The 17,883-nt window shown below is 48.8% G+C and overlaps 1 protein-coding gene across 12 annotated transcripts in view; it reads right to left on the minus strand.

Annotated features, from left to right (window-relative positions):
- MSI2 (musashi RNA binding protein 2) overlaps positions 1-14,963 on the minus strand; it is a 389,990-nt gene extending 375,027 nt beyond the window's left edge. For 10 of the 12 annotated variants that reach the window (XM_057713788.1, XM_057713786.1, XM_057713789.1 and 7 more), the window contains exons 1-5: positions 14,810-14,963; positions 14,476-14,516; positions 14,071-14,152; positions 13,246-13,330; positions 9,388-9,429 (exon numbers count right to left, since the gene is read on the minus strand). In XM_057713788.1, coding sequence (XP_057569771.1) covers positions 9,388-9,429; positions 13,246-13,330; positions 14,071-14,152; positions 14,476-14,516; positions 14,810-14,871 — 312 coding nt within the window. In that variant the 5' untranslated portion in view covers positions 14,872-14,963. Of the gene's footprint in view, positions 1-9,387; positions 9,430-12,526; positions 12,602-13,245; positions 13,331-14,070; positions 14,153-14,475; positions 14,517-14,809 lie in introns of all 12 variants that reach the window. The other 2 variants (XM_057713797.1, XM_057713796.1) reach the window with 2 other exon arrangements.
- Positions 14,964-17,883: the final 2,920 nt, after the last annotated feature.

Raw genomic sequence — 17,883 nt, forward strand, 5'->3', positions numbered from 1 at the left:
TAAACTTCTGTTCCTTGGGAAACTATCAAAAGCTTGGATTGGAGAAAAGAGAGAAAAAAAAAAGAACACTTTCCTAGGGCCTCTCTGCTCCCACTTTCCCCTCCTCCAGTTTCTTCTCTTTGGTGCTTTATTCAAAATCACTACACACACAAACCACGCTCTGAAAGTCATTTACAACAGGCCGGCTTTAAAAAGAAAAAAAAAAAAAAAGCTAGTGATTGCAGGGACCCCGTCTATTTGCAATTCCCAAAGAGAATAATTCATTTCGGTGGACGATATGGATGGAGCCCTGAATACATTCCAACACCGTTTTCTGCCCTTCAAAACAATAAAAATGTAAAAACCCAGACAAAAGAAGGCCCCGGGGTGGCTGGAACGAGACTCTCTTGACCCCCAAGGAATTTATTCTCCTGGATCTTCTAAAGCACTCTGTCCCCAGAATGCATCATCAAGACCATTTTATTAGATTTTTCTAAACCCTTGAAATTGTCACATAATTGAAACAGAAACAGCAATTTAGAGCTCTGAATGGATTTCTGAAAAAGAAGACTCTGGGCTGGCCCAACATCCCCTCCTTGGTTGCTCTCGTCCCTAACCTAAATTTAAGGCCCTTGCGTACGAAACCCTATTTATCTTTCAAATCCTCCCCTGCCATAAAAGTTACACGTTCCCCTAATGCCTTAGATTTCAGGACATTTGGGAGAAACTCATCCCAGACAACAGGCTAAAAAAAGAATCCATTAGCATTAACTTGCCTGTCACAGCCAGTGACAAATAAATGAATGTGATGCTTTCAGATCAGTCACTGGTGGAACTACCCCCAGGCAGGTAAAGACCAGGACTGGGAGACAGAAGGCTCACAGGGAGACCTCTCACACAGCCATGTCTTAGCTCTCCCCCGGCTGCTCCCCAGGACTCCACTCTCAGAAGCAGCAAAAACAGGCATCAGATGAGGAAAAGGAAACGCACTCCCAATGCCCATCGAGCACCCCCAAAGATAAAGGATGCTCCCTTCGAGAGCCAGGACCCCAGGAGCAGACCTGCCACTGACACAGAACTCCCCAAATCGCAACATGCTGCTCTATCCATCACCCCTAGAAAGGGCCATGAACCACTAGGTAAGGGCCTCCTACGATCTGGGCAGTGCCATCTCTGTGGACAGTAACAGACAACTATCGCCTACACTGGACCCTCTATGCGTAGATATCACCCTAGGCCCTTCATATGTGTTAACCTACTTAATTCCCTGAACAATTCTAGGATGTAAGAAATATTAAAATCCCCATTTTACAGATGAGGAAATGGAGGCACAAAACCATTAAGTGATTTGTCTAAAACTCGTTAGGTAGTAAGTGGCATTTAACTGTGCTAAACAGGTTGTTAAAAAATAGGCAGTAGAAACTATCTGGAAGCTTCCTGACCAGAGTAGAACAAAGGCTACTTCTCAGACTGAGCATTTTATAGTAGTCAGGCAAAGCACAAGAACCTAAAATCTACCCACTCGTGTCGGATGCAGTGGGGCTGAGTGGTTAAGAGAGCAAAAGGACTTGAGATTCAGAAAGACTTTGGATCAAAGGCCAACCCTGACCCTCTCTAGTTCTGTGGCCCTAGGAAAGCTTCTTTTCTTCCTCAGCCTCAGTTTCCCCGTCTGTCAAATGGAGAGAACACCAACTATTGCAAAGGACTGTTGCAATGTATGTTTCCTCAAACATAGTGACACTCGATGCATGACAGTCATTATTCTGAGTTAAGACTTTTCTTTTTGATTATTCAAGGTCTCAAAATAAAATAAAGTATAGCAGCTAAGTACCCTCCCTGAGAATAACTTCCCAGATAGCTGGGAGCTGGATGCTATCTACCCTTGAAGGAGAGGGTAAACAGGGACACCTTGTTATATCTGGGGCCCAGATACTGCCCCAACTGGACCAACCATCCACAACGAACCACGGGGTGCTCGGGCCCAAGACCGCGCTTGGTCACACCTCTCACATCGCGCAGAAGGCAGAGGTCATGATTCCAAAACCTCATGTCCCTCACACTAGGCAGCCACTCACCCAAAGGTGACCCCAAGCAGACACTACCTATGAAATCACAGGTGAGGATGCGCTGAGCCACAGGGCACAGGCATTGGTGTCATACAATCTGTGATTTCCAAACCAAGAAAAGACACCTCAATGTCTACACACAGTAAGGTCAAGACCACAACCTAGATAATGATAAAGTACAAAACTCTGGAATTCTATCTATATCATAGTCCTTTGTTAAGGAGGCAGAAAGGAGAGGGGAGAAGGCAGAAACAAGAGAATGACAGAGCTCTCTGCAGCTGCCACACACTCCAAAGATCGGAGTGGTATCTGTCCAGAACATCACCCCTAACGAAGGGTGGACAGCCAGAAAGAACGCAGTATGAATTATACTGAAGGCACAAGCCCAGGGCAGGAAGTTCTCCATGAAACGGCACAGCTACAGTGCTACCAGGGAGCCCAGCTTCTACACGGGTCCAAAAGAGCTCAGAACATCGTACGGAGCAGCCGCGAGATCCTGGGCACACCCAACAGGTTCCCCAGCGCCTGCCCGATGAAGCACAGGCACGTCTGCCTGGCCTGGCATTCAAGGCCTTCCACGAGCAGGCTCCGACGAGGCCCCATGCCAGAGCACCCGGCAGCGCACACCCTTTCCTGCAGCTGCACGTCCTGACCTCCTGGCCCCCAGTAGGAAGAACCGCATTCCTGCCATTCTTCCTTCCTACCTGTTCTTCAGAATCTGGGGCAAAAACCACCTCCCCCAAGGGGCTATCTTCACTCCTCCTCCTTCTAAGTGCTGTTCCGAACTCTCTTACTGTGCTTATTGCATCCCCTCCTGTAACCCGGGCAGCACCCCCTCCTACCAACCTAGAGTCAGGACCCCTGACAATGAGCACTGTGTCTCCTGTGTCACCCTGCGTTCACTCTAAGTGGAGGTCACAGTGTGCAAAAGAGCACGACTAAAAGCTAAGGGTTTTTTAAAAATCAGTAAAACATGCTTGTGCATTCAGTGTCCAGTAGAGGCAATAAGGCATGAACTTAAGGAAACATAAAACCCAGGACAAAGCACCTAACACAGAGACTGATCCCTGGTGCTGGGCAGAGACTGGTAAATAATTACTCAACCCTGAACGTACCATCTGAGTGTACTCAAGACATGGCCAGTGCCCACCCCCAATCAGCCCTGCCCTGCTGGTGTGTTGCATGCTTTGCTCACTGCTTCTTTGCTCCACTGGAGTGAAAGCCCCATGAGGGCAGGGCCTCTGTCTTATTCTCCTCCACACCATCCCCAGAACCGTACACAGTGTCTGGCACGTGGCAGGTGCTCAAAAACGTCTGGTGAATAAACGAATGAATGAGGTCTGGCACAATGCCTAATGGATGTATCAATATGGTTTTTGCTAATTTATTATCATTGGAAGGACCATAACCAAAGAAGAGGTAAAGTGCTGTGGAAATCCAGAGAAAGCAGTATTACGTCCAAGAAGGAGCAGGGACAGCTTCGTGGAAAAGGTAACGACTAACTTGGGCTTTGAAAGGGGTCTGTTTTGCACAGTAGAGAGAAGGAAGAAGACTGCAGAAGGGGACCCACCAAATGGCAGCTCTTCAGAGACGGCGGAACACTCAGGTTCTGAGCAACAAAAGGTTACATGAGTTGGGGAATAAGCTGGAAGAAGACCCCGTACAGATCTTGAAGGACCCTACCTCCCAGGCTGAGTTTAGACTTTGTTCAGTGGGCACTGGGAAGCCAATGAGGGTTTCCTAAATCCCCCCGAAAGTGGGTGCACACACAGAGAGTTGGAAAGTACACACAATGATAGGAGCTCTTAGTAAATGAACACACCAGATCCAACAAGAGAACAGAGACGAGGAGCCCCATCTCCCTTCTGTGTTCTCAGGGCTCTGGGCCTGAGAACATTCAGGTTTAAGAATACAAAACAGGACACAAAGAATGGATGCAGCCTCAAGAGGCACCCAGGAGGGTCAGCTGGTTCCTCAGACAGAGCCTTCCTCCTTCTCTCTCCCCAGAGGGGCAGAGGGGTCTCACCTGTCCGCCAAAAACAGGACAGAGAACACAGGCCCTCAGGCAGCCGCGTAGACTGACCTTAACATTGAAACGAAAGCAAGTGAGGAGAGGCAAAAATCCAGGGGAAGGACATTTGTAGGACAAGGTGCCCCTCCCTCTTGAGCTGACACCTGCTGCTGCCTTAACGCAGGAAGAAGCCTCGCTCACCGACAAGAAAGAAGCTAAGCCACTAATCCCCCGAGGCCCTCGATGCTGCGGAGGGAGCAGGGGTGCAGACACCTCACCGCATCCCTGCTGGGGACAGACACCCACCAGCAGGTCAGTTAACTGGGGCTGCCCAGATGACAGCTGCAGATCACCCAAGATGGCAAGACGCTAGCAGGACCCGACCCACAGCAGCAGGGGAGGCCAGATGTCGAAAACTCACTCCTCGCCCTTGAGAAGCTGCCAAGAAACTGCTCCCCCGGAACAGGAGGTGGGTGTGTGAAACGCCCAGGCTGCCCTGCACCCATCTGGAGAGCCTTCCAGGGGACAGGAAAACCTGGCTTCTAGCTCAACCTTGCCACAACCTGGCGACGTGGCCTGCGGCAATCCACATAATACCCCCGAGGGGCAGCTGCCGCCCCCGGGAAAAAGGCAGGCTGGATTCCCACTCACTCATTTAACACACCGTTACCCAACGCCAACCATCAGCAGCCCCCTGCCGTCAGGGGGCTTACATTCCAATGAAGAATCTTCTTAGGTCATTTGCAGCATCATAATTTTTTTTATTCTACAAAATAATTCTACAACAATAGCAGCAGCATCCACATTTGCTGGGCGCTACTTGTGCCAAGCTCCCAGCAAAGATTTATGCATTCCACGTGAAAACAGCTCCAGGGACTCCCCTGGTGGTCCAGTGGGTGAGACTCCGCACTCCCAACGCAGGGGGCCCGGGTTCAATCCCTGGTCAGGGAACTAGATCCCACGTGCATGCCACAACTAAGAAACCCACACACCGCAACTAAACAAGGCACAACAAAGATCCCGCGGGCCACAACTGAGACCAAGTGAAGCCAAACTAAACAAATGCCTATTTTTTAAAAAACAAAAACAAAAACCGCTCCATGCGGGGGCGCTCCATGATCCCAGTTTTAAAGGGGAGGAAACTGAGGCATAGAGGGCTCGAGGTGACTCGGCCAGGGTCACCCAGCTGTGACGGGAGGCAACTGGAAACAGGCTGAGCAAATGAGACCTCTCTTGATCAACAGATAAGATTCTGGCCTCGGAAACGGAAGGAGAAAGATGACAAGCAGGGGAGTGGGGAATAGTTTATTCTATACGAGGATAAGTAGGGCAGATGCGGAGTTGCCCCCCGACTCACTCTTGTCCCAGGATGCTAGAGGAACCAAGAGTGGTTTCTCCACGCAAGAAAAAGAACCCAAAAGCTTGAGTGAAACTCTTCCAGGCAGCTGACACTTCCGCCGAAAGAGACCGACGAAAGGATATGACATGACTGATCCCAACCAGCCCCGTTTCTCCAACGGCTTCAAATTGTCATCTTTTTAGAGTAGCATGACCACTTTAATCTTTAAAGACAGAGGGGGGGAAACGCTTACATATTTAACCAAATGAAATAATCATCCGGAGAAATAGAAAGATACAGAACAGACCTATCTTCTTCTGATCAAAATGTACTTCACTAATTAACGGCCACTAGTCTCCAAAGGGTTTCCCCTCAACTAGTTAATAACGCCCATTATACTTCACTTGAGATGTGAACATTTGTATCGCAAAGAGGGAGAGAGGAACTGCAGGATTCAAAGCCCTTCCTTGGGTCGCTCATTAAAATTCTGGTCAAAACAGATTTTTATTTATATGATACATTAAAGAATATTATGACAGTCCTAATATGAAATCTGTTCTTCACTGCCACGGATTTTCTTTTGTATTCAGTTACAGTTTCTTTCCACCAGTCTTGTTTAAACACCTCCACGAAATACCTCTCTGGCAAGGGTTAGCAAAAAGGGACGGCCAGACAGCAGAGAAATGAATTTTAACTGAAAGACACGCTGACGCATCCCTGACAAGCTCTTCACCCAGTCCCCGGAGAGGCACAGCTCACCTTGCCACTGGGACCCTAACACAAACGCCCACAAGTTTTCCTGGAGATAAACGATAAATACGGCTTGAGTGAACGTTCTACTCTCCTGCCAGCCAGGTTTTGGCCTCCAACACTCCCTTCAGTCTGAAATCCCCCGGTCGGACTCAAATTCTATCGGAAAATAACCACGGACAAGGAAGATGCTCTCTCCCCACGCCGCCCCAGCTCCCAACCACCACACCCCGCCCTCAACCCCAGAACCCTCTGCGAGATGCCCCGAGGGCTGCGATGGAGAGACACAGCGGGCGGTGTCCCACAGTGGTATGACATCATAGGGGTTGGGTGACTCACCCGACCATGGAACTTGTCGGTCCCCAGGTGCTGGCTGCGGTTCTGCTCCTCACAGCCTGCTGACCGCTCGGAGCCACCTCCCCCGCCATACCCCTCAGGGCGCCCGCGGGACAAATGCTGGGGGATGGCCCAGTTCTGGGGCCAGGTTATACCACTTCTCAACCCACCTGTGCCTTGGCTTCCTCATCCAGATAATGGAGGTAATACAAGCACCCGGCTCACAGGGCAGAGGGAAGACTGAGGGATACACATCACATGCCCACCAAAGTGCCTGGCACAGGAACTCAGTGAATATCGTCCTTATTACTAGACCTCGCACAGGATCAGTGCGAGGCCCTCACCAGGACAACAAGAAAAGCATCAGGTAACTAAACCATAATGGAAAAGAATATGGAAAAGAATATATATACATAAATATATGTATACACACACATACACACACCCATACATATAACGGAATCACTCTGCTGTACACCGGAAACTAACACAGCACAAAAATCAACTGTACTTCAACAAAAAAACATTAAAACACAGAAACAGCAGGTTCCACATGTGCTATTACCATACACTAGGTCTTTTTTTAGGCACTTTACCTTTCTTGATTTACTTAATTCTCACGAGAACGCAATGAGATGGGGAAACCGAGGTTTGGGAAAGTTCAGTGATTTGCCCAAAGTCACACAGTTAACAAGGGGCACAGTCAGGATCCAAACACAGGCTGTGAAGCTTGAAAACAACAATAACAACGATGGTGATTAAACCAACGATGATGATGCTGGGGAGGATGGGGAGGATGCGGAGGATGGGTCACAAGGTCCTCCCCCTGCGCCGGGCTCTCTTACTTTTCACAACCCCCTTCTGAGGGAGTTACTGTCATCACTCCCATTTTACAGATGAGCAAACTGAGAGCAGGTGACTTCCCAGCGTTGCAGGACCCGGGATTCAGATGGAGAAAATGGATAGGGAAGTTCTTTTTAAAGTAATGCGTGTCATAGAAAGTAAAGTATTGTTATGAAATCCCTAGAATTCCACAGAAAGATGTCCTTCCCCAGCCAGTTTAATGTTAGCTCACATCCAAAAGTCTGATAATTCACCTAAACCATCCCAGACTCTGGCGGGGGGCGGGGGCCACACTTTGACAAGTTTGAGAAATATTCTGTCTTGTTTTTAGTTGAATGCATCACTGAAAAACCAAATGCCAGAGTATATTAAAATAAAATATTGTCCTGGTTTTAAAAAAAAATGGGGGGGGGGGGTTGGGAAGAAATAGCAAAAGAGAGGAGAAAACAGGTCAAACCCATGGCTTGACCAAGTCAGGGATTTTTCCAGTTTCCCTCTAGGGTAATCTGATCCAAGTTCTGGGTGATCAAATGACTAACCTGGAAATTTGAAGATTCACACTTATGGAAGAAACAGCAATTCTTCCAAACTCAGGAAAACACTGCTAATCCTGGAAGCCTGCTGAAATGTCAAGGATCACACAACAGTTGGGAAAGCAACCTTTAAGCACTTAAAATGGTCCCTTAGTTTGCACTCAGTACAGAAATAATCTAACTTCTTTGGTTCATTAATTCCTATTATTTAGAGGAAAAAAATGCCTAAAGAAAACATTTCACTATTTTTGTTTAGAGATTTGTGTTTCCTTCAAAAGAGGGAAGGGGAGGAAAGGGGATGGGAGGGGAGGGGAGGGGAGGGGAGGGGAGGGAAGGGAAGGGAAGGGAAGGGGGAAGAAAGAATCACGTGGAAGAAACAGAGGCGGAGAGAGAGAGTGGGAAGGGAGTGAGGGAGGGAGGGAGGGAGGGAGGAAGGAAGGAAGGAAGGAAGGAAGGAATAGCATGGCAGGCTCTAACCTGAAATTCTCAAAATACCATCCACAACAGCCAACTATTTCTTCATTAATGTGCAAAACCATTCCTCCCTTTGCACAACTGAAAGGTTCCACTTCTGAGAGACCATGCTTAAAGAAATAAACTGAATTTGCTAAAATCACAGCACTATCCTTTTATAACCTACAATCAGACACTTCACCTTTTCCCCTTTCCCTTAAAAGAGTGCAAAGCCCACAAGATGTGGGAAAAGTATTTCTTCCGATATTACCCAGGGAAGAAAAAAGTAAAATTAAAAAGTGCAAATTTAGTGTGGAGGCCATAAGCCCTTTAAGTCTCACCTTGGGCTTTAGGCAGCTGTGATCGCATGGCCACACCTGGCAAGCTCAGTGAAAACTGCATTAACTACACACTTGGGAAAAGGCAAAGGCCTATCTCAAGCCCTTCGGCAAGCCTTGTAGTACCACTCCCACAAGGGGACATTACCAGCACTTCTCCGCCCAGGCACCAGCACCTGCACAAAAGAGTAGCACTGCTGGCTTCCAGTGTGCCCAGATTTATCCAACCTACCTGAAACCAACACATCCAACCACTTCCGCTGTCAGACGGAGGGCTTCATGGGTCTACCAAGTTGTTTTTCCAAGAAACGACAAGCTGTTTACTTAAATTCTACTCCTCTCCATAAACTGTGCGTTGAAAGACCTCAAAAGAATACCCTCCAAAAAACAGTCACAAGGAAATGTCCAACTTTTCCTGATACAATCTCAGCAATGCTTAAAAAATAAATAGAACGCTTGCATAAATATTGCAACAGAGGGAGCTATGTCCTCCCATGAAGCATCAAGCCTGCCCCTGACCCAGCTGGATGTTCAGAGCCCACCTGGGGACGGCTGACTTGCAGACGCACAGTTATTTCACAGAGCACCTGGCCTGACCCCTCCACAGCCACATGCTGATACCCTGAAGAAACGGTGTGCACAGGTTTCAACGCTTCATTGCCAGTGCTCTGTTTGAAACTTGAAATCCTTGGCAACCACCTCTGAGTGCTAAAATCCTACTACTGATTCTCCTACTTACCTTGGGTTGCGCTCGACGAGGAAATGCAACTTTGGGGTCAATCTGGGAAAAAAGGGAAAAGTAGGAGTCAACTGCAGGACTTTGAGGGGAGAAAAACAATGAGGATTAATCACCTAATTATGAATCACTCATTTCTCAGGCTTTTAACCTAGCTTTTAGTAATGTCTCAGGCAATCAAAAGTTTCCTTTTAAGTTTGATCTAAACTTTAACAGTCCCTCCCAAAATGTAACAAACATGGCCAGCCTGTCTGAAACCTTCCGCTGTGTATTTCAATGTGCAATGCTCTAATAAACCAGACCTCATGCATTCTTATTTAGGCAAGGACTTCTCTTCCACAGACACTGAGCATTAAATGGGACCTGCAATCTAATTTGCGATACATGGCTGGGAGAAAAGATGGGAACGTCATCACTGAAGAAAATCACAACCTGAAAACTCCATGGAAGGCCCTTCCAGCAGTAGGTAACCGGATGGTAGTTCTCAATGATAACGGAAGAACACAGGTGGGGAAGGGGATTCCAAAAATCTTTTAAATCAACAACATCCAAAAAACTCCCCATCAACATCCAACACAACGCTCTGCTTGAATTAACTGACTCATCTTACAGAAAGTAAAATTACCTAAGATGAAGCAAGAGGATAGTTCGTTCTGCAGTTACACCTCAAAAGAAAACAGGTGTCAAAAACTATAGAGCCCGAGTGGGTTCTTAAAAGTAATAATAGTAAATTAAAATAAATGGAAACATAGGTGCTAAATGCACCTGGATTTTAAAAATCACAGGGGGTAAAAATCTATGAGCAACATAAACTTATGTTAGAAAAGTAAGACCATTATGAGGAGAGGGTAAAAAAAAAAAAAAATTACTGAAAATACAGTCAGAATCTAGTGTAACATTTAGGTTATCTCTCCCTACCCCAATCCCAATCTGAATGGAAAAACAATCAATCAGTAGCGCAGATCAAACATCTGCATATTTCAATCGGGGACTGGTTTTAAAACTCAAAACCATTCCCACAGAAGCATTTGAGTCTCATAGGCTGATTTGAGGGGGAAAAAGTTGTTGGATTGAAAATATGGGGAAGGAAGGAATGAAAAAATATTCCCATTGTTAGTTTTCATTAGATTTCTAAATGTCACAAATCTTTGGGTAAAATTCAACACGGAGCGTGGCATGAATACAGCTATGAGTTATTTATTTATCCGCTTTGGCTTTCATATTAAAATTTTCCCCTTTTAAAATGTAAATCTCAACCTTGTTTTCAATTCTGCCTCGGTTGGGGTGGGAGGGGGGGAACAGGACTAACGCTTTGGGAAAAAGCACAGAGTGGGGAGAGTCACACCAGAGCTAATTTTGTTCCCAGACTTAACATCCCCTAGGACCTAGGCGGTAAGATATAAAGGTTTACCACTTTTATTATGGTACTTTAAAGACTTCACAAAAGTCTGCAGCATGTTTTCCACCTTGAAACATCACCTGAGAAATGAGAGATTACTTTGCAAAAGCTAAAACAGACAAAAATCTCTGATCTAGGAAACTACCCTTTCATGGAGATTAACATTACCACAGCTACAGGTATATTCAGCACTGACTAGGAGCTGTCGACAGGAGAAATACAACAGGTGTGGATTTTCCGTTCTGTTGACCAAACGTAAAACAGATATATCTTTTCATAAACACTTCCCCAAAGTTTTTTTTTAAGCTGATCAGCACACAACTGCAAAAATAAGTCACCTTGTTTGTGGGGTAAAAGGTGAGGAACGTGTCGGAGGCGGGGGAAAGGCCACGGGCTGGAGGTGGGTCAGGAGAAGTAAAGAAAGCAGAGCGCTAAAAAAACATATATCTAAAATTACAAAATTCGAAGCCAATTCAGAATTCCTGTTCTGGGTGTTGCGGTAACAGCGTGTTATACGACAATGAGAGGTCTTCTGTGGGCCAAGTGTACATGCTGAGATCTCAAAAGGGGAGGACGGGTCAAGAGAAGCAAGGCAAATCCCAACCTTTTGTACATCCCTGTCAACTGTTTTTTAAAAACGAACGAAAAAGAAAACTACCAAAAATGAAAACATTAGTTAGTTAGGTACAGCTCTACTTACTGTAGCTACAAATCCTCTAGGAAAAGACTAGGATACTATTTTCGACGTGAATGGCCGTTACCTAAACAAAGCTTTTAAGGTAACGGTAAACAAGATCCTCGTTTCCATGTCAATAAACCAACCGCTTCTGCCTCCTGCACTGAACGTTGAAACAAAGTCAAAAGCTAGGTTATACTAAATAATAGAGACCAAAACATGTCTACAAACAATTAGGCAAAACTGCAGGCTCTGCATCTGATACTGAGGGAGATGACCCACCAGCCACCATCGAGATCAAATATTATAATATTTCTCCCACCCAGGGTGGGCAGAAGGGTGGATAATACATTCCCAAATTTGCCTTGAAGTATCTTTCCTCTTGAATTTTACTATTTTTTTGCAATGTCTAGCCAAGAAGTCAAAGAGATAAAAATTCTTCAGACATCTGTTATCACCCTGCAAACGACTGTCCCTGAAATTAAATGATCTAAAAGTGCAAAAACAGCTGGGCCAGAAGCTAGGACAAGTCCAGTGCAATTAATAAAGCTACTTAAAGTATGGGGGGGGGGGTCTTTTCTTGAGGGGGGGATAAGAGGCATGCATCTGACCTCTGGTCAGAGAAAAAGGGTGAATTTGCAAAAAGTCAATTCAAGGGCCCCAAAAGTGACCAGGTTTTTCTTGTCTTCTCTTCCATTCAGTGTTAAAGCCAACAGGGACACGAGAAGATCACTTGTTCCACTCCTTTATTTTACAGAAGAGGAAATTGAGGCCTAGAGGCAGGGAACAACTTGTCCAAGCTCTGCTTGGTCAGCTGGGCCTAGAACCTGATTCCCCACCTCATCCCACTCACCCACCACAGGGGAATGAAGTCCCCAGCGCCCAGTACTGCATCCCAATGTCGCCTCAGGGCCCCTGCCTTCAGGCGGACACACAAAAACCGTGGGGGACGTCTAGCAGACAGGGAAGGCAGAAGAGCCACAACAAAATGCTATGAACTCCCCTCCCTCTCCCCCATGAAATGTACTATAGTATACACGGATACTTTCTTCCCTTCTTCTTCTGACCTTAGAGACTTCTACTCCCTCAACACCAGACTTTAAAACCTTCTGATGCTGTAAAAGTACCCACACTCAAAGGATCTGAGAAAAAAAAGAAAAGGAGAAAAAAAAAAAAAAACCACTTTGAAACCCAAGGCCTTATCAGCCTTCGATTTCACACCATCTGGAGTCACCCACTGGACGCCCAGCTCGGCTCTGGGAAGTCGCCTTCCCTTCTCTCCCCACACTCCAAATCCGAAGTGCCCGAGAGGAACCTGTTGCCTGCACTGTGATTAACGCCCCCTCGCCTCCTCCCGACCCGGGTCCCCCTCGGCGCCCCGTCCCCCTCGGCCATGAAGCAGGCTGTGCCTTCTAGGAGCCAATTCCCACAGCCGCAAGTTGGTAAGGCGGGCTTGGCTCGGCTGACAAAGAGAAGTTGCCTCTGGTCGGTGGTGGAGTTTCTTCGCAGGGTCCTCTGGCCCAGAAGACAGCCTCTCCCCAAGCCGACCCCTCCCCCCAAGCCTAGGCTTGCCAGCATCTGAGGCTGCAGCAGGACAGGCTCTAAAAAGAAAACCCCAAATCCAGCCTTCGCGGCAAACTTCAGAACTGACTCGCAAGCTCTGCTTCTGAGTCCCCAGTTCTCAGCACGGAAGCAAAAGAAGGCACTGTCTCTTTAAACTGGGCTGTCAATGCCCAGGCCGGCCCTGAGAAGGGGCAAACGACAACAACAAGGAAAAGCAACCTACCGTCTTGGAGTCTAACTCGTGGTGGGGCTGCCCTAATACTTTATCCACACTTGCTGGGTCTGCGAACGTGACGAAACCGAAGCCTCTGAAACGAGACAAAGAGGGAGAAAAACAAACAAGAAAATGTGACACCCTCGAGAGCAACAAGGAGGGAGCCCTCGTGCAGCAGGGAGAGCAAAGTTGCCCCCACGCACCCCCACGCCCCCCGCCCTCCCCACCCCCTCCTGCCTGCAGCCCTCCGCCTCGCAAGGAAACACATCAAGGTTAATGGGGGAAGTGGAAGGCGGGCAGGGCGGGTGGAGGTAACTTGGAGAACGCTGGCGGCTCCGCTCTTTCGCCACCTCAGTTTCTCTCCTCCTCCTCCCCTTCCCTTTCTGTAACGCTTTGTTTTATTCCGAAGAAACCCCGGCACTCGGAGGAGATCCAACCAGCTTTCTAAGAGGGGCTTAATAAGAGTTCGGGGAGCCGGGAGTGCGGGGGCTGGGGGGAGGCAGAGCACACTAAAAAAAAAACAGAAAACAAACAAACAAAAAACAACTATGTGGAAAGTGAATGAAGCTGAATGTCATCTGACACAGGAGAAAAAGAAGCGACGGGAAAATGACTTAAAGCGGAGATGTGGGCATCTCTGTATCCAGAGTTCAGCCCCAATTGACAATAACCTTTGGGGTTAATGGGGGAGGGGGAGGATGGAGCGACGTTCGAAACCAGCCGCATGCCTGAGCCCCATTCGAAATCCGCTTAGCTACTTCCGAAGACACCTCCAAAAATAACACTTAAACTTTCTTCTAAAATAACGACAAAATCCAGAAGGGAATGCTTTACCTGGAGCGTTTCGTAGTGGGATCTCTCATGACCATACATTCTCTAATTTCTCCAAATTTGCTAAAATAGTCTCTAAGGCTATCTGTAGAGAGAAAAAGAGAGAGATGGGGGGGGGGGGGAGAAGGTGTGGAAAAAAAAAAAAAGCAATGCAAATTTTGATCAAGGACAAAAACCAAAAGTAGTTTTCTGTTGTTATTCTGGGGTTTTTTTTTTTGCACACGCGGGGGAAATTCGGCAACAGAGGTCGCGTAGAGGGCTCGAAAAGGATTTGCTATTTAAAAAAATAACCTTGCACAGGAGAAGTGGGGAGCCAATGGCGGGGGGGGGCTCCTACACAGGCATAACAAAGGGCAATACAGAAGCCAAGAAGGGGGGGACCCAGGCGTCCCCCCCTCCCTCCCTTACCTGGTGAGGTCTGCCAGCTCAGTCCACCGATAAACATTTTACTAGAGGGAGAAAACATAACAGAAGTGAGCACCGATGTCAGATCGGCCATTTTGACGTGTAACTTACAAAAGCTAAAAGGAAAGCGGGGGGGAGCGAGCGAGCGAGAGCCGGGAGGTGGGGTGGGGGAGAAGGTGACGGCGAAATGCAATCCAGAGGTGTGTAACTTCCACGGGGGGGGCGCGCGGGAGGGGCGGGGGGGCGCGGGAGATGCCCGGCTCCGCGCACCGCCGTCCCCGCCGCTGCAAGGAGAGCGAGCCCGAGGCGGCGCGGTGGGCAGCGGCTGGAAACTTACCCGGGGTCGTGCTGGGAGTCGTTGGCGCTGCCCGAGGTGCCTTGGCTCCCATTTGCCTCCATATCTGAGCCCCCCCGCCCCCCCACCCCCAAAAAACCGAGCCCCACAGCGATCTGAGCGGAGCGGCGGCCGGCTCCGAGCCCCGAGATCTCCCGCTCCCTCCTCCCCCTCCTCCTCCCCCCCCCGCCCGGGCTCCTCCGAATCTCTCTGCGAGCGGCGGAGCCGGGGCAGCGGCGAGAGCCGTCACACGTGGGCTCGGCTTAGCTCAGCCCCGATGCTCGCACACCCCCCCCCCCCGTCCCCGCCCCCGCCCCCGCCCCCCCCCACCCCGGCCCATCCCCACCTCTCCCCCTCCTCCTCCCCACCCCCATCCCCTCCTCCTCCTCCTCCTCCCCCTCCTCCCCGGCGCACGTGGGGCGGAGTTCTAGAACGTCGTGTAACCAATGCCGGTGACGTCACGCACCCCGGTGCGGCCCCCGCCCGCCCGCCCGCCCGCGCGAGCACGCTCGGCCCCCCGCGGCCGGACCCACGGGGGCGGTGCGCGAACCCCGCGGCCCGAGGGGGCCCCGCCTCCGGGCGGGCCGGGCGAGGGGAGCGCACCCCGACTTCCCCGGATCACATGGGCTGCGGGGGGTGGGGCGGGTGGATCGGGGGAGGGGGAGGCGCGGGGAGCTCGCCGCGGCTCCTCGCTCGGGCGGGGGAGAAGACGCCCCCCACCCTTCTAGTTCGGCCTCTCCATTCAAGTTCCCCGGCCCCGGCCGCTTGGATCCGGGGATGGCAACAGCCGCCCGCCCGGCTCTGCGCCCTTTTTCCAGCCGACGCGCAGAAATTTAGGTCAAGGACGTCGGGATCGAATCCAAACCCTGGCGCCCCTCGGGCGGCCGCCGAGACCCTCCCCCCTCCCCCCGGCAGGATCGGGGGTGCTTCAGGATTGCGGAGACCCTCCCGCACAAACACCAGCCACAAGTTTTATTTTCCTTTCGCGCTGGAAGTTCTCTCTGGCTCTCGCTCCGCACCGGCACGTCTTGCGCGGCTCCCCGCCCTTCCCCGGCAGAGGTACGAATCCGTGCCCGGGAAAGGTTATTTTGGAACTTTGAGGAAACTGACGCGCTTGCAGTGGTGAGAAAATGCCGAAGAAAGGGTTTCCGCGTTGATCATAAGGCAATTAAAAAATATAATAAAATAGGGTTATAGAGGTCAAGGTCAAATGATTGGAGTTCAAGTCAAAAATTTTTATATGGTAGAAATAATTTGGGAGCATCTCTGGGAGGGCCGGGGAGAGTGGTTGTTTCAGGAAACCTCTCTCCAACCCGTTTGTTATATATATGTTATTGTTTCTATGCCGAGAGAGTAAAATGCATGAGATGTGAAGAGCCCAAGCCCCCCACCATCTGGGGATGTAGCTGAGGGCGGCAGAAGGCTTCGGACACACCCCCGCCACCTTGGGAGCAGTGTGGTGCGGCACAGTTCCCGGCACGCAGTAGGTGCTTAATAAATGCTGGGTTTTATCCCTCTCCGTACTGAAAACTCCTGAAAGACGATTTTGTAGCTTCCCCAAAACATGGTATGCTTCTCCAGCGGATTTCAGGCTGACCAAAATCAGGCTGGATTCAATTTATGGGGTATTTAAAACAGTAAGGATATAATTAGCCTTATTGTTTTAAATTATTACAGTAAATTGAGTTAATATGGCATGAGGGGCAACATAAAGTTGTGGTTCATCAAATACTCAAATTAATGTTAAGCATGAATTGATGCCCAGTTAACACTTTTCCATTAATTTTCGTAGGATTAGGATACAGTGGAATACACTCAACACCAAAACTGGACCAAATCCACTGTGGGTCTTGGAAAATCCCAACATCAGCCAAAGCCTTGAGTGACCAGGCTCTTAATCTCCTTGTCTCCTAAACTGGGATGATTCTTCCTTGACAGCATCCATAGGGTGAGGGGAGGGATTGAAATGAACACATGTGAAAGTCCCTTTTTCACTGCAAGCTATCTGGGTTGTGCTGGTTATGTCTTTACTTCATATGATTTTTAGAAGGCACTTTAAAACTGTAGACCAGAAGCCCAAGCCTTTTCCAATTCACTCCAAGCTGCTTCCCAAATCATCTGGGGTCCTATGTGTTGAAGAGCCAGTTGTTATCATGGTAATTCTTTATTATGACTGCTCTCAATAACAAAATGCAGACAACAGAGCTAATGGGATTTTGTGGGGGATTCTTACACTAGAACCACAGATCATCAGAGGTGGAAAGGCCTTTCCTGATCCACCCCCCTCAATTTACATCAGGGGCCCAGAGGAACCAAGCTTACCAGGCTGCACCCTACCCCCCACCTGTCAGTTCCTTAGAGGGGCTCTGGCCACCAGTCGCATGCCCTTTGGCTCTGCTGCATGCATATTTATTCTGTCCTTCACAGGGTGAGAGTGGGGTGCCCTTGTTCCCTGTTGTAGACCTACACAAGCTGAACTGAATTAAACTGCAGGAGCTAGTCGTGCAGTTATAAAGAGAAAGTTAGATCTAAGTCACCAATACTACATTGTTTTTATTTACTTATAACTTATATGCAGTAATGTTTATTCTCCTTGGTCTGTAAGTCTGAGTTTTGACAAATGCATGGTGTCTAGTAACCATCACCGTAAACAGGTTACAGGAAGAGTCTCATTGTCCAAAAAATTTGCTCTTGCTGCTCTCAGTTTATTATTATTATGCATTTCTCCTCCAGCTCATTCCCTTAATGCAGCCCCTGGGTCAGGAGAATTCCAGGAGCACATCAGTCCTCCACCCTCTTGAAGTCTCAAGAGCCCATGACACTATTGGACACTCCATTCTTTGTAACTCACTCTTCCCTTGGCATCCTTGATGCGCACATTCTCCTGATTTGCCTGCTACCTCTTCTTCGGCCTTTCCTCCTCTCTTTGCCCTGACTCCTCCTCCTCTGCTTTTCCTTTAAATAGTGGTGTTCCTTCTCTCCCCCAGCTACACACCCTCTCTGGATGAGATCCTCTGGAGGATGGGTTAAATACCACCTGTGTTCTGATTCCATTCAAATTAAAATCTCCAGCCTGA

The sequence above is a fragment of the Hippopotamus amphibius genome, chromosome 17 (genome assembly GCF_030028045.1).
Source record: "Hippopotamus amphibius kiboko isolate mHipAmp2 chromosome 17, mHipAmp2.hap2, whole genome shotgun sequence".
Lineage (NCBI taxonomy): Eukaryota > Metazoa > Chordata > Mammalia > Artiodactyla > Hippopotamidae > Hippopotamus > Hippopotamus amphibius.